The sequence below is a fragment of the Hyla sarda genome, chromosome 5 (assembly GCF_029499605.1).
Source record: "Hyla sarda isolate aHylSar1 chromosome 5, aHylSar1.hap1, whole genome shotgun sequence".
Classification (NCBI taxonomy): Eukaryota; Metazoa; Chordata; class Amphibia; order Anura; family Hylidae; genus Hyla; species Hyla sarda.
In genome coordinates this window covers 90872954-90897060 of record NC_079193.1, presented here as the reverse complement: position 1 = coordinate 90897060, position 24107 = coordinate 90872954, and the positions used below count along the sequence as shown (strand labels likewise).

General features: G+C 40.8%; 1 protein-coding gene across 3 annotated transcripts in view; it reads left to right on the top strand.

The window, feature by feature from the left end:
* Positions 1–24107, top strand: part of RFTN1 (raftlin, lipid raft linker 1) — a 413706-nt gene that overhangs the window by 185667 nt on the left and 203932 nt on the right. For all 3 annotated transcript variants that reach the window (XM_056519923.1, XM_056519922.1, XM_056519924.1), the window contains one exon: positions 4830–5016. In XM_056519923.1, the coding sequence (XP_056375898.1) occupies positions 4982–5016 (35 nt within the window). In that variant the 5' untranslated portion in view covers positions 4830–4981. The remainder of the gene's footprint in view (positions 1–4829; positions 5017–24107) is intronic.

Below are 24107 nucleotides of genomic sequence, written 5' to 3'. Positions count from 1 at the left end.
ACATTGTAACTAAATCTGTGATTCTGGTGATGGAAATGCCAAGTTAAAGGGGTATTCCAGGCCAAAACATTTTTTTTTTATATATCAACTGGCTCCGAAAAGTTAAACCGATTTGTAAATTACTTCTATTAAAAAATCTTAATCCTTCCAATAGTTATTAGCTTCTGAAGTTGAGTTGTTGTTTTCTGTCTAACTGCTGTCTGATGACTCACGTCCCGGGAGCTGTGCAGTTCCTATGGGGATATTCTCCCATCATGCACAGCTCCCAGGACGTGACATCATCATTGAGCAGTTAGACAGAAAACTTCAGAAGCTAATAACTATTGGAAGGATTAAGATTTTTTAATAGAAGTCTGTTTAACTTTCCGGAGCCAGTTGATATATATAAAAAAAAGGTTTTGCCTGGAATACCCCTTTAATATATTAGTTATTCCAAAACTAATATATAATTGCGCTTCCTCAAACCAATATAAATTGAGTAGAGATGAGTGATTTTTTTAAAAGTTCAATTTGGCTGGTTCTGGTAAAAAGGTCTGGTTCTGACCGAACTAGTTCTGTCCAAACGGGGACTTCATCACTCGCCTTATATGTGTATATATCACATAAAAGGATCATAAAAGCCCTGTATAACACTGTAAGGTCACCTAGGAGTCCAGCTATGTACTTATGAGCTGTTTTTAAGGCAAAGTTTTTTCAAAGTTATGGCAACGTGTATGGCTATGGGTAAACTGATGGTACCTGGTGGTTACTAACCAGTTCAATAAAAGCACAATGCAATGATAGATTATTTTTTTTAACCGCCTAACGACCACGGGTGCATATTTACGTCTGGCTGGTCTGAAGCACGCAAAGTTGATTGTGGCGTCTAAAATGGGCGAAATCAATGCCGGTTAGCTAAGCGGAGCTGTTCGGGACCGCCAAGGTTAAATCGCAGTGTGTCCCGAACAGCTGAGAGGACAGCGGGAGGTGCCTTACCTCGCTCCATGCTGTCCGATCGTCATTTGATTGCTCCAAGCATGAGATTCAGGCTTGAGCAATCGTGCGCAGATAATACTATGCTATCCTAGATCAGAGGATTGCAAGTAATAGTCCCTGATGGGGGCAAAAAAAAAAAAAGTGTAAAAATAGTAAATAAAAAAAAAAGTGAATAAATGTGATTTAATCCCTGCCTACGTAAAACTTTGAATCACCCCCCTTTTCCCATTAAAAAATATAAATATGTAAATAAAAATAAACATGTTGTTATGATTCGGCTAGCTGGATGTGGATCCACTGTGTCAGCGAGGGATTGGCGTGGACCGTGTCAGTGGACCGGTTCTAGGGTTGCTACTGGTTTTCACCAGAGCCCGCCGCAAAGCGGGATGGTCTTGTAGCAGAAGGTCGGGGCAGGCGGCAAGGTTCGTAGTCAATGAGAATAGCAGGAGATCTGGAACACAGGCTTTGGACAACACTAACGCTTTCTCTGGCACAAGGCAACAAGATCCGGCAAGGAAGTGCAGGGGAAGTGAGGTAATATACACAGGGAGCAGGTGGAAGCTAATTAGACTGATTGGGCCAGGCACCAATCACTGGTGCACTGGCCCTTTAAATGTTAGAGAGCTGGCGCGCGCACGCCCTAGAGAGCGGAGCCGCGCGCGCCAGAACATGACAGCCGGGGACCGGGACGGGTAAGTGGCTTGGGATGCGATTCGCGAGCGGGCGCGTCCCGCTATGCGAATCGCATCCCCATCGCAAATGTCAGTGCAGCGCTCCCGGTCAGCGGGTCTGACCGGGGCGCTGCAGAGAGGAGAACGCCGCGAGCGCTCCGGGGAGGAGCAGGGACCCGGAGTGCTTGGCGTAACACATGTGGTATCGCCGCGTGCATAAATGAGCCCTCATACCACCCTGTATACGGAAAAAATAAAAAATAAAGTTATAGGGGTCAGAAGAGGACAATTTTAAACATACTAATTATGGTGCATGTAGTTATAATTTAAAGGAGAAAAAATAAAGAAGGAGAAAAAAATAAAGAAAAAAAAAAATTGGGTATCATTGTAACCATATATGGTGGTGATATATGGTGTCATTTTTACCAAAAAGTGCACTGTGTAGAATTGGAAGCCCCCAAAAGTTACAAAATGGCTTTAAGGGATTAATGCATTTAAAAATTGTCCAAAAATGATCAATTTTTGGAGGCAGTGTTTATATACACACAGAGGTATCGAAAGAAACAATGGTTTTTACCTAGTGGCTCCTAAATTACTGGCCTAATCTTGATCCCTGGTGTATTAGGAGATACAGTTATTGCTGTGTCAGGTTCATTCCCTTACATTAACCATTGCTACATCTGTTCCTGGAGCTCCCCACAAGATCTGGAAATGCTCTTCCCAGTGGATGAACCATTAAAATTTGCCTGTAAGGGGGTTTTCTGTGTAAAACAAAATGATTGATGGCCCATCCACAGAACACCCTGATACCACTGCCAGTCAGCTGTCCCAGCAGTGGTGCTTTAAAAAACAATGTACAGGAGACGGAGGCTCCAGCTCAGAAAACCACTTTAAAATTGCTCAGATTCTAATGCGGACCCATTTTTCCTGCTCCTAGAATTGACTGTTTCCTTGCTGCCTTAAAGGTGTCACCTTTTGACAGGTGGTCTGGCTTGAATGGTCTGGCTGCCTGCTGTATAAAAAAAAAAAAAAAACATTTAGGAGCCAAATGTCTCTTTTAATAATCAGGATGTGAGTGGCCCATAACACACACAAATTTTCTTTACTTTTATTTCTGGTTCATACTGAGTTAATAGTGAACACATTAATAAATTAGGTGGAGCCGATAAGATAATTTATAAATAAAAAAAATATATACATTAGCAACATGGTCACCATGCACCATGGAGACAACATTTCTAGCTCTGGTGACCAGATCTTGCCCTACATGCACGTTTGGGCTCAAAACAAATCCCTTTAATTTCTATACAGTTCTGGAAAAGAATTACAATTGCATGACTACTTTGTTCAGCCTTTTAAACCAATGGCAAACCTTCAACTTATATTTAGCAATCTTCTAATGTTCTAGGTGAAGTTCCTTATCCAACCTAGAGGCCATTATAGAGAGAGTAACTATAAACCATTAGATGTCTGTCTAAAACAGAGCAATGAACAATTCCCCCCCCCCCCAAAAAAAAAAAAAAAGTTGCATAAGTGGGACATGAACCTCCGCTCGTGCTTGGATACAGTAGAATGAGAAGAGTGCATTCAGTGGAGAATATGCTTCTTGAAAAGAATGTTTATATATGGATTGTACAATCCTCAGTGGGTACAGCCAGTTCTCTTAATGGAAGTTAGAAGCAGAGTATATTTTTATTTAGCGAGTCAAAGGAGATCACTTTATTGTTTGTATATTGGCTGACTAGTAATATTTTGTAATGTTTTCTTTTTAGTTTATCTGTACTGCAGGCATAAAGAAGTAACAATAAATTATTAAATAATGTGGAACCTCACATTTGTGTTTTGTTTTTTTTGCAATGCTTGGATTTTATTTCACACTATAAAAACATGCTAATGTATGATTAAGCTCACCTGTGCCATTACATCTCCTGGACCGGTGGATATGTTGGGGGGCGGTTATGGAGGAGTTGGGGGGGCCTCCATACACAATAGATGTTTTTGATATTAATTGGCTTCAGAAAGTTAAACAGGTTTATAAATTACTTTTATAAAAAATCTTAAACCTTCCAGTACTTATCAGCTGCTGTATACTACAGAGTAAGTTGAGTTGTTCTTTTCTGTCTGACCACAGTGCTCTCTGCTGACACCTCTGTCCATGTCAGGAAGTGTCCAGAGTAGAAGCAAATCCCCATAGCAAACTACTTCGGCTGCGGACAGTTCCTGACATGGACAGAGGTGTCAGCAGAGAGTATGTCCATGTTCTGTCTAGGTGGGTGGGCGAGAAGTAGATGGTTGGCCAGTCCCACTAAAATTGAAGGTTTTGACTGACAATTTTTCTTATGTATATTACCGAACACAAGGGCCAATCTCCTAAGAGCAAATAACATAAAACATTTTTTGTGGATTAGAAAAGAGGTAGCATGGTATAAGATTTATAAAATGCAATACTTAATTCAAATCATATTACAAAGCTCCCTACACAGGACATGTTACAAATACTCAAAGGGGAAGATTTATCAAAACCTCGGAAGAGGAAAAGTTGTTGAGTTGATTATAACAACCAATCAGATTGCTCCTTTCATTTTTCAGAGGCCTTTGTAAAAATGAAAGAAGAGATCTGATTGGTTGCTATGGGCAACTCAGCAACATTTCCTCTGGACAGGTTTTGATAAATCTTCCCCTTGGAATATTTGCAACATGTCCTGCGTAGGGAGCTTTGTAATATGATTTGAATAAAGTATTGCATTTTATAAATCTTATACCATGCTTCCTCTTTTCTAATCCACAAAAATGTTTTCTGTTATTTGCTCTTATGAGATTGGCCCTTGTGTTCGGTAATATACATAAGAAAAATTGTTACTCAAAACCTTTAATTTTAGTGGGACTAGCCAACCATCTACTTCTCGCCCACCCACCTAGACAGGACATGTCAAGGAAGATAAAGAACAGGGAGTTATATTTCAATTCCCTAATCGTTTTGTTCTAGACAAAATAAGACCACGCCAAGCATGCATATTTATTGCAGAATCAGGAGAAATAGCGGTCATCTGACGCATTTGGGTTTTGAGGAGTAGTATACAAAGGACCACACACTAACAAGAAAACCCAGCATAAGTCAATTACAGTATTAGTATATCTGTACATGCTTTGATATTTACAATGTCCTTTTCTTTTCATTTCTAGCCCAGTTACCAGGAACATCTGCTGTCCGAATTGCCTCTTTACGTGATCTACCTGAAAAGTTACAAGATTTGTACCAGCAGGGCTTCACTGTGGTTGCAATACACCCATTTGTTCAGTCCATTGAAGGAAATGAGAGGATTCCTCAAGAGGAGATGTTCCGCGTAGTCCTCATAAAGAAAACTGAAAGGTAAGTAAATATAGTTTGTCATAACTTGGGTCTTGGTGCCTTCATGGCATATTGTATATCTATGGAGAAATTGGATGACATACGTATTGACTAAGGTCTCAGTTGAGGGCTGAAACATGTAAGCTGCTACCTGTCCTGTTTCTATAAATGGATTTTAGAGGAAAGCTTAAAAAAACTTCAAGCTTCAAATTTTATAGGATGCTGGGCTAAGTAGTCAAGTGGGTAACCCAATGGACAGCAATCTCTGTATACACACTATATAAATAGATAGCTGTCAATCATTGACTAAGACCTCCCGCTTGGCTACGTAGTCTAGGATGCTATCTCTAATTTCATGAACCATTTAATATTTATTGGTTTGGTATTATGCCAAAAGAACTATGAGGTCATAATTGTATACGTATACTATACTCCCCTGTAACCTCCCAGGCTGCGTCTTTGTGCTGTTTCTCTTTGGCTCTAATTAAGTTGTTCAATAAAAAATTATGAAATGCCAATGTATCCTGAAACTTTCTCTGCTAAAGTATATATCAATCTTAGAGGCATCTCCTGCTTTATAACAGTTGAGGTTTTTACAGTTTATTTAAAGGGAACTTGTCAACTGTTGAGTCTAAACCACCAGTACTATGTCATGTGACTCTATAAATGCTCTACCAGGATGACTGATCAGAAGTGGTGCAGAATTTTACTTTTGACCATGTGCACTGCACAATTATCCCAGACAAGTCAAATAGGCTGAGCTGCTTTGCTTTAATAGTTCCTGCTGTAACCATGCCTACTGAGACTTTGACATCCCAAAGAGGCTCCAACATTACCAGAATCTCTGCTGAAATATCAGTTTATATGTCTACTGTTTTCTGTGGCAAGTGCAGTGAAGCTAAGCCAAGGTGGAGTGAGAGAGGAACATTTCAGCAGAGATTCTGTGTCGATCATGTTTCATTGGATATGATTACTTAAAGGAGTACTGCAGCCTTAGACAACTTATCATATGAGTGTCTGATTGTGAGGGGTCGGACCGCTGGGACCCCCTGAGATCTGAACAGGGAACTGCTGCAGCTCTGCGCAGCAAATGCTTTTGTTGTAGACCTCACTAAGAGGTTGACAGACACCCCCCTCCATTCAGCTCTATGGGAGAGGCAGGGATGCAAGAGCGCTACATGGAGATACCTCAGCCATAGAGATACATGGAGATACCTCAGCCATAGAGAGCTGGGGCCCCGTACAGGAAATCAGACACTTATCCTGAGGATAGGGGATAAATTGTCTAAGGCTGCAGTACTCCTTAAGGGACGGTAGGACAATGAGGTGCAGCTCTGTCTAGTTGACTAGTCCATGGTAATTAATACAGTGTGCACATGGTTGAAAGTAACTTTTTCCCACTCTTTCTTATAAGCCAGTATAACAAAAAGCATACTAGTAGAGCTATTTAAGATCCCCTAACTTGGTGGTGTTGGGAGTTTAGTCTCGGAAGTCCAGGATACAAGTTGCCCCTTCTCTTTGTTTTCCATTAGCGGTTATGGCAGCACATACTGTAAATAATATAGAGAATAACAATAAAAAAAACACCAAACTGAGGTGCCAGCTGCTAAGAGCAAGTTCCTAATTGGTGTTACAAATACTGTAGCAGTTTTCCTTAATGATCATATTCAGAGGTGCAGTGATAGTAACAGTGGGTGTCCTGTAGAGTAGCAGGGATGGAGCATTCAGTGCCCGCACTGTCAGCAAAAACTGTATCATCCAGGGTCATTTGAAGACATTGTAGATGAAGAGATTAACATCCGATTTATTTCCTGGTTCCTGGAGTCTGTAATGAAGTAACAAGTTTTATAAGCCGGCTATGTACTTAGCATTCACTGCTAATAATTGGTTGGCAATGTGAATATTATGATAATGAGCCTTAACTGGAGCTGCTATAAGATATGAAATTCTACTTTGCCCCCCCCCCCCCCCCATTGACAAGTTAATTATATTAAAATTAACCTTTCACTGTAGTACAATGTAGTGTTGTATATTAGCATTCTACTTGTTGTGTATTAATTCTTCTTTACAGAAAACCCTCAAGCATGCTGCTTTGATAAAGACATAAGAAAGTACTGTTTTTTATGTTTTGTTTTTTAAATCTAGAAGTATACACTAATAGCCTGATTCCAGTAAGTCTGCATTCACACAGCCGCCACATTTTAGTATCGGTACCACATCCACAACACCTCAGTTCCTTGGTTCAACCCCATAGTGAACAGTTATCTTAGTGTCATTTATGTAAAGCTCCTTGTTTGAGTCTTCATTCAGGATATCAATTGGGAGTGTTTCCCGATACCTATTAACATCTGAAGGCTCACATTGTTGCAAGACGAGCAAGATTTGTTATGGGTCGCCATGCCAATAATGATCCTGGGTCTCTACCGGGGGTGATTGTGATGCATGAACTAGCAGCTTTGTAGAGTCCAAATGTTACAGGGAGATTCAGCACCAGATTACACGCAAAAAATATATTTGAAATTGTTGAATATAGTAACCCCGAAGTATGGTGCAATTTGAGCGTGAATGGCTCTTGAAACACTAGAGCTCAGGGGCTACTGGATTTCAATTATTTTAATTATTTAAAATAATATTCTTTTAATTATTATAATTATTATTAATATTATTATTGTTACTAATAATAATATATATATTTTTTTTATCCGACGTTGGATTCCATTACCTTTAAAGGCTGTGATGCTACTGTATAGGTATACAGTGAAATATGTCACCCATAGACCCCCATTGTAAAATAAGAAATAAAAAAAATTATAAAAACACTGCATTATCCATTTTGTTACCATTTGAATCTGCATGGAAAAGCGTAGTTGAATACACTTTAAAAAAAAAAAAAAAAGAAAGTTAGGCAAACGCTCTTTTGACATATGCACGGTCAGTTAGGCCCAGTGGATATATTTGGTCGCTAAATGGTTTTTACTAGGGATGTCCCAATACCGATACTAGTATCGGGGCTGATACCCACATTTGCATGGTATCAGGGACTCGTTTAATGTCCCCGATACCAAAGCCGATACCTGCTGCAGTGCGGCCTGTCAAATGTTTGGCTCTGCTACCCCGTTCTCCCTTCCGCATCATGGCGCCCCATGGAGGAGCTTGTGACACACACGTAACTCTACCTCCTCCACTGCATCCAGTGTAACGCTACGGAGGGAGCAGAGTGACGTGTACATCAAATGCTCCTCCATAGGATGCCATGATGCGGACAGGAGAACAGGGCAGCAGAGCGCAGGTGAGAAACTCAAAAGGGGCACTACAGAGGGTGTGGTGGTTGGGGCTGCTGTCTACAAGGGGGGGGGGGGGGCTGCTGTCTACAAGGGGGGGTGCTGTCTACAAGGGGGGTGGGGCTGTTGTCTACACGGGGGCTTCTACTAATGTCTGCAGGGGGGCTGCTGCAAATGTCTGCAACTGTCTGTACTACCTACAAGGGGATACTACCTACTATTAAAGACAATCTTACAGCAGGGTCACCTGCACTAACTTGAATTTACAGGTAGATAGTGCAGGTGACCCGGTTTCTACCGCTGCTCACCATGTGAACATCAGCGCATTCGCTCTGGAGACATCGGTCTCGCAGCCAATGCAAATTCCCTGTTCTGCCCAATGGAGAAGAGAGAAATCTTGGCTCATACTACAGCAGCCGCCTCCATTGTGCACAACAAGGAACCCACATATCATACGGTAAGCAGCGCCAGAAACCGGGTAACAGATTCCCTTTAAAATCAAAGTACTCTTAATTGATATCTGCGAGTACTAAAATTAAAGTATCCGTACTTTTACTCGGTCTTAAAAAAAATGGTATCTGGACATCTCTGGTTTTTACCCATACGTATGCCAAAAAACTATATTTGGTATATTTAAAATATTTTTTTTAAATGTGGTATATAAAAACAGATATATACTATTGTCAGGTGATTTTTTTTTTTTAGCTAGATGTTTATAATTAGAAGAAATTGACTGAACATGACAACCTCTTCATAAAACAAAGTAGTCTCGGTAGTTAGTGATCACAGCAAATCCGGCTTTTGAAACACTTGGCGATCAGCAAATAATATCATTGGGCGAAGTTGCATCCTGTCATACATATCCTATGTAGTGGCCACTGCTTCTAATTTTGACTTGGATGACACTGGCCATACGTTATTTGTTTTCTGCTGAATGTAGGATTTTTTTTTTATCATAATTCTGTAATGTGTTTTATATTATTATATGGCTATTGTTGTTATACTTATTAAAAATATAATTATTAATAATTCCTGATGAATGAAAAAAATCCTTGACTAATATTTCACAGTTGTTGTTTGGTTTCTATTGACACTTCTTTCTTGTACGTTTAGTATTGGCTGGCTGTAAAACAAGAAAGCTGAGGTACTGTACACCGAACAGACTGGATAGCACCAGTAAAACAGTTTTCTGTTGTTATCACAAGGCTGTGTTCATGTAGCAACTAACCACGATGTATGAACACACTCTTAGGCAGTCTTTCAGAATTGGTAAAAAAAAGCTTTTTGCTAAATCTGTATATCAATATGTCGTCTTTCCCTATTGTGTTTGCTCTGTACCTATTTGTTTTGTGAATAGGCTATGATGTTTATATGTTTTGTAGCTCCTGTAAATGCATCACTTTGGTGGTAAATAGAACCCTTCATCGGGCACTTTATTACAGTGATGTATGCTCTGATGGCCCGTCTAGTATACCTCTCTGAGGTATAAGGCAAAGTGCATCAATTTTTTTTTGCTTTGTATATCAGGCCTACAAAGAAAAACAAACCCTTTTTCTCATGTAGAAATAGCTAAAAATGACAGCTATTACTTTTTGCCATTTGATCCATATTTCGTAATCTAAAACGCCTTTAGGCTGTATTGTTTTGTTTTTGTTTTATTGCAACAGCACATGCTATTGTGCAAATTACAAACCAGCTTTTTGTAGCAAAAATATTTGTATTTTGGCCTGTTTTGGACTCATAAAAGGACCTATAATAACCTTCTACTGATATAATAACCAAGATAAGCCTCTGCATGTAAGGCTGTCCTATGTTAAGCACTGTTATACACGGTAGCATCCTGGATCCTTACAGCCCAGTCTATTTTTCTTTCATCTTTTTTTTCTTTTTCATTCAGAATTGACATTATGAGGTCTTTGTAACAAAGTAGCAGTTTCCATTGGCCTCAGTGGGGGTAGCTCCTCGTCTCACTGCCAGAGTATTTATTAACGTAGACATTAAGATTTTGTTGGCTATAGTTTTTAGGGGATTTATTTTTTATTATACTATTCTGTTCTGTATGGCCTTACAAGTAGATCAAACATTGAAATGTGGTGATCCGCACTAAAATATATACTTAGGCTGGAAAACATTGCTACATAGTCCTCCACTCTTTTACTTGCAGTAACATGGTTAGGGGAAAACTATTTAGATAGAAAGGAATGTGATCATTTGTCTGGGGATTAGCCACACTGTCTGCCTTGTGCCCCCTTCACATACACAGGTTATCATTACCTGCTTGGACTGTAGCTGGGCTTGCTTACGAATGGATTTATATTGTGGTCCTCCGACTTATATCAGTTATAGAATACCTGTCACCAAATAATTTTTTCTAAACTAACTTAGGCTATGTTCCTTAGCTGTGTATCTTACTGTTCTTCTTGCTCACATAGTCCAATCTCCCAGCTCTTTGCAGCTGTCAATCAAGCACAGTGTAGAGAAACACTTCCTGAGTTTGGTCTCCCGCCATTACAAGCAGGAGACCAAAATCTGAGATTGTGACCAGATGGAATGTGTTCTGGCCTAGAGGAGAGACCCCTGGTGGCCAGAACTATACAGCAGAGAAACTAACATAAATTTTTTTATTTTTTTTTTATGGAAGCCAATTACAAAAGTTATTTATTTGGCATAGGAAATCAAATATTAAAAATTATGTTTAATGACAGTGCCCATGTAAATCAAATAAAACTATTTGTCTTTAAAGCTTAAACAGTTTTTTGTTTCTTGGATCTTGCACATTTCTTAAAGGGGTACTCCGGTGAAAACCTTTTTTCTTTTAAATCGACGGGTGGCAGAAAGTTAAACATATTTGTAAATTACTTCTATTAAAAAATCTTAATCCTTCCAGTACTTATTAGCTGCTGAATGCTACAGAGGAAATTCCTTTCTTTTTCGAACACTGATGACATCACGAGCACAGTGCTCTCTGCTGACATCTCTGTCCATTTTAGCAACCATGCATAACAGATGTATGCTAAGGGCAGCATGGTGGCTCAGTGGTTAGCACTGCTGCCTTACAGTGCTGGGGACTTGGGTTCAAATCCCACTAAGGACAGCAATAAATAAAGCGTTATTATTATTATAATAACGTCAGCAGAGAGAACTGTGCTCTTGATGTCATCAGAGAGCATTCCAAAAAGAAAAGAATTTCCTCTGTAGTATTCAGCAGCTAATAAGTACAGGAAGGACAAGATTTTTTAATAGAAGTAATTTACAAATATGAAAAAATTATATAGGTGTTTGCAGCTCACAACTAATACGCACCGAGGTCAAACTGGGCAAGCAACTATACCTTAATTGCTAGAAAAGGGAAAACCAAAAAATATACAATGTAGCCCGGACCTTCTAGGTGAGTAAATGAAAATGGATATACGTGGATCGTGCTTCAATAATAATCAATATTTATTATAAAATATAAATAAGATTCAGCACTTCTCACAGGGCCCTTGTGAGAAGAACATACATATTAAAAGGCAACCTAACAATGTATTTAGGCATATAGTAATTAAAACTATAATCCTGGCATAGGATAATAAAATAGCAGAGTAAGATCTGTACCAAACAAATATGTTAAGGAGTTGCTCTTCTGGGTATTTAGGGTAGATATGTCCCTTTTAGATACAGTAGCAAACAGTCTGTAATATTAGAAATTGTTATCGGTCTGTAAATGGTAACTCAGGCAATGGGTGTTGTTCCCGCAATGGTGTGCACAGTCCTCTGTGCGGCGCTTCCAATCGTGAGCCTGGTCCAGTAGTGTCTGAGTGCGGTGGCAGTCGCTAACGGCTGAGGCGCTGAAGATCGCAATGATGTCCGGGGACTGCTGGCGCTGGCGTGCGCTGGAGTTGGTATTCCTCACCGCTTTGCTGGTTGGTGAACAGGACCATGTACTGGAGGGCTGGAAGTTCACCTCGTGTTGCCGGCGTCTGACGTCAGCTTTGGTCAGAGCCGGGATGGCTACACCAGGATGGTTACACCGGAATGGATCTGAACTGCTGAACTGGGTAGGTAGCAGAATAAGAGCGCTAATAATGGTACAGTTCATAAAAGATAACTGGCCATGAGGTTTGGGCACAGTTCTTCGAGGGTAATATTATGCCAGTAGATAAACGACTAGACGCGTTTCAGGGTTGTATAATATAACCCTTTCCTCAGTAGTCAAGTACTGAGGACTGACGGACACTCAGCCATTGCGGGAACAACACCCATTGCCTGAGTTACCATTTAGAGACCGGTAACAATTTCTAATATTACAGACTGTTTGCTACTGTATCTAAAAGGGACATATCTACCCTAAATACCCAGAAGAGCAACTCCTTAACATATTTGTTTGGTACAGATCTTACTCTGCTATTTTATTATCCTATGCCAGGATTATAGTTTTAATTACTATATGCCTAAATACATTGTTAGGTTGCCTTTTAATATGTATGTTCTTCTCACAAGGGCCCTGTGAGAAGTGCTGAATCTTATTTATATTTTATAATAAATATTGATTATTATTGAAGCACGATCCACGTATATCCATTTTCATTTACTCACCTAGAAGGTCTGGGCTACATTGTATAATTTACAAATATGTTTAACTTTCTGCCACCAGTTGATTTAAAAGAAAAAAGGTTTTCACCGGAGTACCCCTTTAAGGGTCTATTCACATGTACAGTATACTGCACAGTTTTGATGCGCAGGATTTCAAGCTGTGTTCAGTCAACCAGTTTACATTGAAATCTGCAGCAGAAAATCCTGCGCATCAAATCTGTACAGAATACTGTACGTGTGATTAGACCCTAAAGCAGCTCTGTAATTGTTTATCTTTCTCCTTACGGCAATTTTATCTATGTCTATGCACGCGAGCCGAGAGAAGGAAGGAAAATATATGTATTTTCCTTCCCTAGCTCTAACCCCCCAATTTTTTTTTTATAACTTTAGCCCACTTATAAGTTACGGTAGCTGAGATGTAAAAGATGTCCCACAAAGTCAGCCTCTTGTTAGATAGAATCAGCTGATGGCTGCAGGTTTACCTTCTCTAACCCTCGGCGATTGTTGCTGGGGAAAGCCACATATGATTAGACATTTCCCTTTATGTTCATAGCCGCTCTCTGTTCTGGTTAATAAAGGTGGATCTGAGTGAAGTATTTCCTCTTCATATGTTCGTATGCCATAAAAGAACATAAGGACTTTTATGGCTATGTACTTGTGCTGTAGAGGTCCTTGACATGGAGGATACTTATTTGGTTACTGGTTAAAAAAGACCCCAGGGACCGGATTATGTGGTTCTTTGGGGGGGGGGGGGGGGGGTCTGTTTTATAATCTGTAACCAAATAACAAAATTTTTAATTTGTAACATTGTGCTAGCAAGTTTTTATTTTTCTTGATTTTCAGCCATATAGCACCATTATTTTTTTTGTGAAAGTAAATGACTAGTAACCACATTGTTTTGCCCATGTCTAGGGAGGCACAATGTGAAATTCATCCTAAACAATTTGCTATGCTTAAAGGGGTTTGCCCATGAAGTCATGAAATCTCATTATGGCTTCCTAGCCACCTTGACTTATTTGTGATGGTCGGAGAAAACAGCCAATAGTTGTGCAAATGGAATTTAGCCAGGAACTCAGACTGTGAACGTAAGTCCAGCTCACCCCGCCCTGGACAGATAGAGCACGGATCCAGGGGATGCTGAGAAAAAAAGAATTGTTTTCTACTACATTCCATAAAAGCACGTCAGTCAATTCAATCTTGCGTGCCCACTCATGTAACCCACCGCATGTTATTAAAAAGCTGCCGTGGATGAATGGATTCAGGCACCCAGGAATTGTACTACACACAGATTTTTTACAAGACACTGATTTTTTACCCCAAGTGGTCACTTGATAGGGCTAGAAACATTGCATTTAACAAAAGACACACGGAACTATTGAATAGTTCCCGCAAGCCAAAAATGAAAAACACTAGTCCATCTCCTATTGTGTTTACCTCTCCCTTCAGTATTAAGTTTTCATCCATTTGTAAAATCATTCATACCTACATGCCTATGATTTTGTCTGACCCTCATTTCACCTATGTGAAAAAAATCTGGATACAGATGTGTAGCTAAAAAGGCCCCCACAATAGGCCAAATTGTATCCCCCAGTCTTTTGTTTTAGCTCACGATCTATATCCTCTACTTGGCTGTCATATCCAGGTTCTTTCAAATGTGATCATAGTTGTTGCATTTGTTGCACAGTAATGCATGTTGCCAAGTCTTTCTCATCTTATGTTAAGAATACTACATATTTGATTAAACAATATATTAACTGTAATACTACCTATGTGGTTTACGTGGTGTCATGCACAGATTGCCACATGCAATATGTGGGCCCACAAATCCATTAAAAGTGAGACTCTGTAAACACTTATCTGACATCCCTCATTTAAGTGTCTGTCTATTGATAGGATTCAGATTATTGGGAAGACTAGATGGACCAAATGGTTCTTATCTGCCGACACATTCTATGTTTCTATCTAAGAATGTCTTTGCAGTTTCCAAACATTGTGCCAAGAAACATCATGGCAGCTTTTCAACATTATTATTTTCAGCTATTGAAAGAGTGAATCCGTCTAAAAGAGGAGGATACCACAAACAGAAGCTCCTTAATCGGGAGATCTACTGGATTCTGAAACTAGATACTCGAGCACTGCTCGGTATGAACAGACGTCAGGACGTTATTTTAAATTTTTAAATATTACTTTACTGTCATATGTTTAGAAATGTTTTGCCCTGTGTCTGTTCTTTCCTACCATATACATGTGTAGTTTTGATGTCTGGGCCCTTCTTATGTCCTTCAAATGTATCACTGTTTTGAAATATCTTTCTATATATTTTTATATACTTTAGTGAATTTATCCTTTTTGGACCAGGATATGTCCAGACATCTCTTCCTACATATAATTTTTCTCCTGTTTGTTCACATTTTCTTTCCAGGTTACTGGCCATGTGACCTGGGGATATTAACCCCTTCCATACTTCATGATTATCCACTGCAAAGTACATACATGATAAAATACTAATGTTTAGTGAAGCCAATTAGTATAAAAAAAAAGACACTTAAAAAATTCATATATATAATGCACAAGGAATCACAGAATATGGAAGTGGTTAATATCCCCAGGTCACATGGTCTGTAACCTGGTGTGATTGCCCCACCTATAAATATCCATGTCTTCCTTTGTATTTGTTGTATGACTAAGAGCGCACCTTGCGCTTGAAACGCATCGCTTACCTTGTGTCATTTTGTGTATTGTGTCATATTGGAATATATATACAATCTTTTATCTTCGCAACAGCTGGATCCGATCCTTTGTTTTCCCATAACCAGGAGCTATCTTGTTTACATAACTCTAGGAGTTGCATAACATCGTAGCTTACATGGCTACACTTTTTACACAACTCCTACTAATGTCAATGAAAGTTATGCAGATAGTGCAAGGCAGCCATATAGTCTGTTTTAAGCCCCCTGATCATCCTTGGTAGCCATATTTAGACCCTATTTAGGACATATTAAGGCCTTGTGGGCAAACCCCTTTTTAAGCGGATATTCCAGGATTTTATTTTCATTCGACTAGGCTACAGGGGCTGTAAAGTTAGTGTAGTTAATAATGTATGTACCTGTGTGTTGCGGTTCTAAGGTGATAATCCTGTCTGCAGCTCCACTTATTGTGGAAAATCCTGCATACTACACCAATTGTGATTTTAGAATTAGAGTAAAACAAACATGCCCCTCCCCCGACCATGTGCTCTCTTTGCTAGTCCCCAAAATGGCCACCAACTATATGAAAACGGAAGCAGGAATTTCAGGCAAAATTTATAGGTCCTAAATAAGTTTGTAAAAGCACCCAGAAACACTGATTACGTTTTGTACAACTATGAAATAATTGTACAAGGTATTTTGGCAGAAATGTCTTGTACCAGCAGTGTATACCCACCAAATATTATAATCACTCGGTAACCAGCAAAGTTAATAACATTTTAATAAAACATTAATTAACTAAACCAAATAAGACATACATACAAGCATTAATACAATAGTACATACTCTATGTTTAGCAAACTAGCAGGAATCTACCCAAGTGATACATGAAATATTTAGTGTAGAAATGATACAATCAATATACTTATCCATCCCAGTCTAAAGAGATGCTCTTCTCTTCAAGGAAGATTCAGAAGCAAAAAAAGACCGAGGGCCATATGGTTTCCTGTGAAACCCCCTAATGCTCCACCCCTTTGGCCTAATGTCCGCCTGCTCTCCTCACATAACCTGGAAAAACAGGTTCTTTAGCCCCGCCTACTGTGGCTGTATGTGACTAAGCTTTAGACCGTGGGGACAGGGAAATTTATACTAAAAGATGGATGTAAAAACACATAATTTCAATATCCATAACACTGTGTTTTATGGTGGTCTCGCAATTCTTGTGTGATCTTTGCCCCAATATTTATTTTTAACAGCATACATAGTGTGTATGCAGTGTGGCCTGAGACATTACATCACTAGTCAGGTGTTCAAAGGAGACTGTCTGCTTCAATGTGGGAACGAATGCTGGGTGGGAAGGAGATCATAGTTTTGCAATGACTGGAGGCACCCTGGTTAGAAAACACTGGTCTATTGTTCACAACAAAGCATCTAAGGCAGCACACCTGTGCTCCAATGGGTAGGTAGGTGGCTAATGTGTGGAAGGGAGTAAAGTGACCTCACACTTACAAACAAGGAATTGTGGGACTTATAGTTGAAGGGAGGGAACTAACAGGAAACTTCAGAAAAATAAATCAGCAGTGTTCTACTGGAATCACAACATTCAGCCCCAAGACAAGCACATATCCTTCCTAAGCATGTCCATTACTGTCTGGCAGGTATGTACTAAAATGAAAGGGGTATTCTGGCCTTATACATCTTATCCCCTATCCAAAGGATAGGGGATAATATGTCTGATCGCAGGGGTCACACAGCTGGGACCTCCGCGATCTCGGTGCAGCACCCGGCATTCTGTGGCAGGCGCTGCCTCCGAGACGTGACGTCATGGCCACGCACCCTCGTGACACGACACACCCCCTCCAAATATGTCCAGCGCCGGGCCCCCTGCGATCAGACATCTTATCACCTGTCCTTTGAATAAGGCTGGAATACCCCTTTAACATAGGGTGGAATAGTTGAAGTTGAGAGTATTTACTCTGGGCTACACTAAAATCTTTTGTAGCCCTACTGAATGCTTTAGTTCATAGGATGTGTTTTGTGCAATGTCATGTACTACAGCAATGGAATGAATTAATCAGTGATCCTACCACAAGTCTCCATGTAGACCTAGCTTAAGGCCGAGTGTAATTCGTATGTATTTTTGGATCTGTGATAAAGCCGCTAGTCTTGACCTGAACGGGTCCCTATACCAGTGATCAGGCCAAGACTTATGGCTGTAATACAGATGCAAAAATGCAGCCATAATGCACTCGTCTGAAACTAGCATTTGACTTTAACCTTTTGGGCCAGAACATATCATTGTAGTAAAATCATGGCCTTACTGCAACTTTATTTAGTCTCTGCAGAAACAAAAATAAAAAATGTGCTGTTATGGTACATAACTTTTCCAAAATTAAAGGGCTATTCCGGGATTTTAACTATCTTGCCCATTATGAAGAATTATGCTAGTTCTACTTTCCTTGCTGACGTTCGTCTCACAATCCTTTGCAGCTCGAGGCGGCAGCTGGTATCCGGGCTTGGCTATTTTTTTTTATTTCCTCACAAGCCAGCAACACTGATGATGCTTGCGGTTTATCTGTATGTCCTGACGTGCCGGTGCTCTCTGCGTTCCTGCGTTCTGCAGATTGCCAAGATCACGTGACGCCGATACGTCAGGACGTACAGATGGACCACAAAAGTCATCAGGGGGCTGGCTTGTGAGGAAATACAAGAAATAGCTAAGCCCCCTGATACCAGCTGCCACCTCGAGCCGCAAAGGATTGTGAAACGAACGTCATCAGAACCGGAAACACTAGACCTAGGGGGACCATATAATGAAGAAAAAGAAGACAATCCACGGCAGAGCGGTATAGAAAGTAAATGTAGAACTAGCATAATTATTTATAATGGGCAGGATAGTTGAAAGTTTGTTAATCCCAGAATACCCCTTTAAAATATTGAAATCTCACAGGGGGTAATGTTGCAGATTTATAGACTATTGGGGAACCAGCTGTGAGTCGTAGCTTGGGTTGTGTTTACGTGTTTACATATGCCAGGAGTGGTGTAGTACTGCCAAAAAAAATAACCCATGACATAATATCACATTGAATACACATGGTTATTCTTCTGGAATCCCAAAAGGGCTTCCTAAGTAACAGTAAACAACTCATGAGTATTCACACACAACTGAAATGAATAATGGTAAAAATGCAGAACCAATTGAGGAACACATCAAGGTTTGTGCCCTTTCCTAATTACTCTTTACCATTGCCATAAACCCTCTCTTGAGACACCTTCACTCCACAGAAACTTTTTCAGGTATTTGCAATTGGCTTGATATAGCAAACTTGCCTGGTTCTAAAGAGATCTCTTTTTATGTCTTCTCGTAATGACAGCTGGGAGTTATGGTTCCCGTCCAGCAGCTCTGTTTTAAAAGCAGTGCTCACCTTACTCCCTTGCCGCAGCTCCTGAGCGCTCATCAGGCTACCTCAGAGATGACGTGAGACAGCCACTTTAATGGTCTATTCACACGTACAGTATTCTTCACAGATTTGATGCGCAGGATTTCAAGCTGTGTTCAATCAGTTTACATTGAAATGTGCAGCAGAAAATCCTGCGCATCAAATCTGCGCAGAATACTGTACGTGTGAATAGACCATAAAGGTCCAGGTAGCCCTTTGGGGTCAACCAACAGACCTATAAACTGGCAAATAAAAAAACCATTTAAAGGCATTCCAATGCTTAGATCTTCTCTATAAAAAATCCTAACATGGACCCAAACATTTCCCATCTGGAATCCTCTATGCTCTCATTGTCCAAACTTCACATTTCATACATAGAACTGAAAAATCTTTTTAAGAAGATTACAATACTCAGACTATCCTAATTGTCACCAATTTGGCTGCGACCCAAAGATAGAAAAAACAAAACAAATCAACTCTTTTTAGGTCACACCTCAACCCTGCTTGCACAGTGGTCTACCTTTGCCCAACATTGAAAATGAACATTGAAATTGAATATAGCCACCCTCATTAGACTCTTGGGGAGTTGGATAAACAGGGTTCTCACCATGTGCATTATAACATTGAAAAAAACATCTTCACTGGTTGTATCTCTTTCCACTCTTCTACACTTTGACACCTCATATTATTTACAATCCACTTTTAATGACCATTTGAAAGGCTTGGAATTTACTGAGACAGAAAAAAACGTTTGTCATCAGCTTACATACTACATCTGGCATTAAACCCAATCCTACCTTACAGGAACATTGTGTTAATTTTTCTGGGCAAAACAAGGCATTTATAGCCTCCTACATTTGGTGAACCTGAAGCATACAGTAAATTCCCCCATAGTCTCCTTTCACACTATCGTTTTTGCCCGGTAGGTGATGCCCGGAAGATAACGAGAGAAAAATTTGTGCACGTCACCTCTTTTTCTCCCACTATCTTTGGCGCAATATTGGGAGTTAAAACTGACGTTTGAGAAATCCCATTCAAGTGAATGGGATCCTCTTTGCCCGTTATAACTCCCGTTAGGCTCCATTACAATAATGGATGTTAATGGCAAACAAAGAAGTAAAAAAGAAAAGCCATTAACGTCCATTTGTAACGGAGCCTCTAGTATAGTGTGAAAGAAGCCTTACTCTTCAGGATGGACACCTTATATATCTCCCCATACGCATGGGGCTCTATCCTTTGTTGATTAATCCTGACCCAAAATTCCTCAAGAGGGCATATATCTTCTTTACAAACTCATGTTTCTAGGCTTCTTTTGCAATAAAACCAACTTTGGTCTCGCTTGCTGGCCCACAAAGGTCCATATTTATCAAACTGTGTGAGAGAAAAATATATTTTGCCCATAACAACACATCACAGCTCATATTTCCCATCTTAAAGAGGTACTCCGGCCCTAGGCATCTTATCCCCTATCAAAAGGATAGGGGATAAGATGTCTGATCGCGGAGGTCCCGCTGCTGGGGACCCCCACAATCTCTCATACAGCACCCCCTATCATCAGCTTCATGGAACGAAGATCGCTCAGTGTCTGATGACTCACGATCACTGGGCCAGAGTATCGTGACCTCATGGCTCCGTCCCTCGTGATGCTCCGCCCCCTCAATGCAAGCCTGTGGGAGGGGGCATGATGGCCATCATGCCCCCTCCTATAGACTTGAATTGAGTGGGCGGGGCGTGACATCACGAAGGGGCGAAGCAGTGACGTCATGATACTCCGGCCCCGTGATCGTGAGTCATCAGACATGGAGCGATCTTCGCTCCGTGAGGCTGATGATAGAGGGTGCTGCATGAGATAGTGCGGGAGTCCCAGCAGCGTGACCCCCGCTATCGAACATCTTATTCACTATCCTTTGGATAGGGGATAAGATGTCTAGGGACGGAGTACCCCTTTAACAAGCTCTAGTAAAGTGAAAGCTGAGCTGTTATTGGCTGCTGTGGGGAAAATCACTCCAGATGCACTAACACACAGTTTCATAAAACCTGACCTGAATCTTTACACTGCCCGGTATCAAGAAATGACACTCAATATATTACATAGGGGACATATCTCTCTACATAGGAGTTTTTATGGGAATATGCTCCTCAGATACTTGTACTAAATGTGGAGATTTTTTTCTATCAAATGGAAGTCCTAGCAGAAAATGCAAAGATTTACTGAATTTTATCTGACCAATTTTGTAACCCAGGACCCAATGTGGACAATTTTTGATTAGAAATGTATATCTGGTAGTAAAAGCATCTGCATTATCGAGACATGGATTTCACCACATGCCCCACCATTAAAGATGTTCCAAGTAAAATTGCTCTTTTGCATGAACTGGGTGTAAACCTCTATCTTTAAAGAAGAAAAATCCCATAGCTTCTAGCTTCACAACCATTGGATTATTTTTTTGTTGGTTGATGGATTTATTCTAATAGTCTATGCAAAACTTCTGTTTTTGAACCATACTCCTGATGGGTTATGAACGGGATTCTCTCTCTTTCTTGTTACTGGTTTGTTACTTTGCTTGAATAGAAAAATTCTAATATCTAAAACTCTTAAGGAGGAGATTTATCAAAACCAGTGCAGAGGAAAAGCTGCTGAGTTGCTCATAGCAACCAATCAGATTGCTCCTTTTATTTTGCAGAGGCCTTGTGAACAATTAAAGAAGCGATCTGATTGGTTGCTATGGGCAACTGAACAGCTTTTCCTCCACACAGGTTTTGATGAATCCCTAAATTTCTAATAAAACCAATAAATAAAAAACTGAAAAAAAAAAAAACATTTGTGGTTATGTCTAGAACAACATCAACCACCATAGATAGGTTAGTCTGCCATTTTTAAATAAAAACTGGAAAAAAAAAATCACACTTTTAGGGATTGGCCATTGCATTACAGAAGACAAGTAATTGACACGTATGAACTCATGCTCAGAATGTTTTTGGGTCTTAGACAGAAACCAAGGAAACACTAGAGGTCCATGTGTTCTGTTGCCAAGAAGCAGGATGGCTTCTGGCGTGTCTAAATTCTGGAACATGTGGTTGGATGATGACATACACGCACATGCTAACTGAGGTCATGTGTATTGCATTTGGAATCCTTTTCCAACCACACTACCAACATGTTTAGTGATTATCTGGTTAATTGTTTGTTTTTTTGTTTGTTTTTTTATGTTTTTTGGGCATTGTTGTTATTTATTTTTTAGAGCATGTAGAGTCCACTATGAGTAAAAGCCCATGATCCCTAGATAAAGAAGTCAACCATGTGAATATCCTATCAGACCAATACAGGAAGAATGCGGTTTCCAGCTCAGCTGCATATGAAAGACATTTCATACATTGAAGTATGCAGAGGAGAAGGCATTTTAAATGAAAACCAAATGCTGTGCACCATGCTTACCCTGCATTAGAGGAGTGTGAGAATTCCAGCGTGCCCACATTACAATGTCTGCAGAACTCGCACTATCACATCCAGCTGCTAATAGTTTATTTGCTTCACTGCCGTAACTGCAAGCAGCTGAGCAGGAAATGACGCGTAAACTTAATTACAAGAAGTAGCATGTTGTTTCTAGTTGGAGTTTGCCTGAAGAATAGACCCAACAGTATCAAAGTTTGCAGTTCATACTGTGATGGGTCACGTTCCCGAGATACTATATAAAAACTGATTCATGTTTACACCGGCCCTGGAACAACTACAGAGTTTTACCAAAACGTTTTTCATAGGAAAAATCTGAAGTGCATGAATTTTATGGAAGACTTACGGTGGGTTCGCACGACAGACTTTCTGTGTAGAAGTACCGTATATACTCGAGTATAAGCCGAGTTTTTCAGCACGATTTTTCATGCTTAAAACACCCCCATGGCTTATACTCGAGTGAACTCTCCGCCCTCAGTGGTCTTCAACCTGCGGACCTCCAGATGTTTCAAAACTACAACTCCCAGCAAGCCCACTACAGCTGGGAGTTGTAGTTTTGAAACATCTGGAGGTCCGCAGGTTGAAGACCACTGCGGCCTTCGACATCATCCAGACCCCCCCCCTCACCCACTTTAGTTTTGTACTCCCCTCCGCTCAGCGGGACGTTAGGGTGAGCTGGTCCGGCCAATCTGTGCTGCAGGGACTGTCCGGTGGGGAGGGATAGTCATTCCGGGCTGTCCATCTTCACCGGGGGGGGGGGGGGGGCGCCTCTTCTCCGCGCTTCGGGTCCGTCCCCGGAATAATGATGTTGCCTTGACGACGACGCACAGGGACATTGCTCATGAATGTCCCTGTGCGTCGTCATCAAGGCAACGTCATTATTCCGGGACCGGGCGTGAAGCGCAGAGAAGAGGCCCCCCCCGGTGAAGATGGACAGCCCGGAACAACTATCCCTCCCCACCGGACGGTCCCTGCAGCACAGATGGCCCGGACCAGCTCACCCTAACGTCCCGCCGAGTGGAGGTGAGTACAAAACTAAAGTGGGGGGGAGGAGGTCTGGATGATGACGAAGGCCCGGGCAGTGGTCTTCAACCTGCGGACCTCCAGATGTTTCAAAACTACAACTACCAGCATGCCCGGACAGCCGATGGCTGTCCGGGCATGCTGGGAGTTGTAGTTTTGCAACATCTGGAGGTCCGCAGGTTGAAGACCACTGTTAAATCAGACATTGACAAGCGGTGATGATGAAGGGGGGGTGTGTGGGATGATGACAGGGTAATGATGATGAATGGGGGGGATGATGACGGGGATGATGATGAAGGGGGGATGATTAAGGGGGGATGATGACAGGCGGTGATGATGAAGGGGTGATGATGACAGGGTGATGATGATGAGGGTGTTAATGACGGGGGTTTGGATGATGACAGGGGGGATGATGTATTTCCCACCCTAGGCTTATAGTCGAGTCAATAACTTTTCCTGGGTTTTTGGGGTGAAATTAGGGGCCTCAGCTTATATTCAGGTCGGCTTATAGTCGAGTATATATGGTATACTAGGAAATTTAAGGTTTTAAAGTTTCTATTGTGCTCAGTTGGGATTCCGCTGGGTAGTGCACACTGTAGAATTTCCAATGCGAAAAATCCACATGCATTTAATGAGGACAGACCATAATTATTAG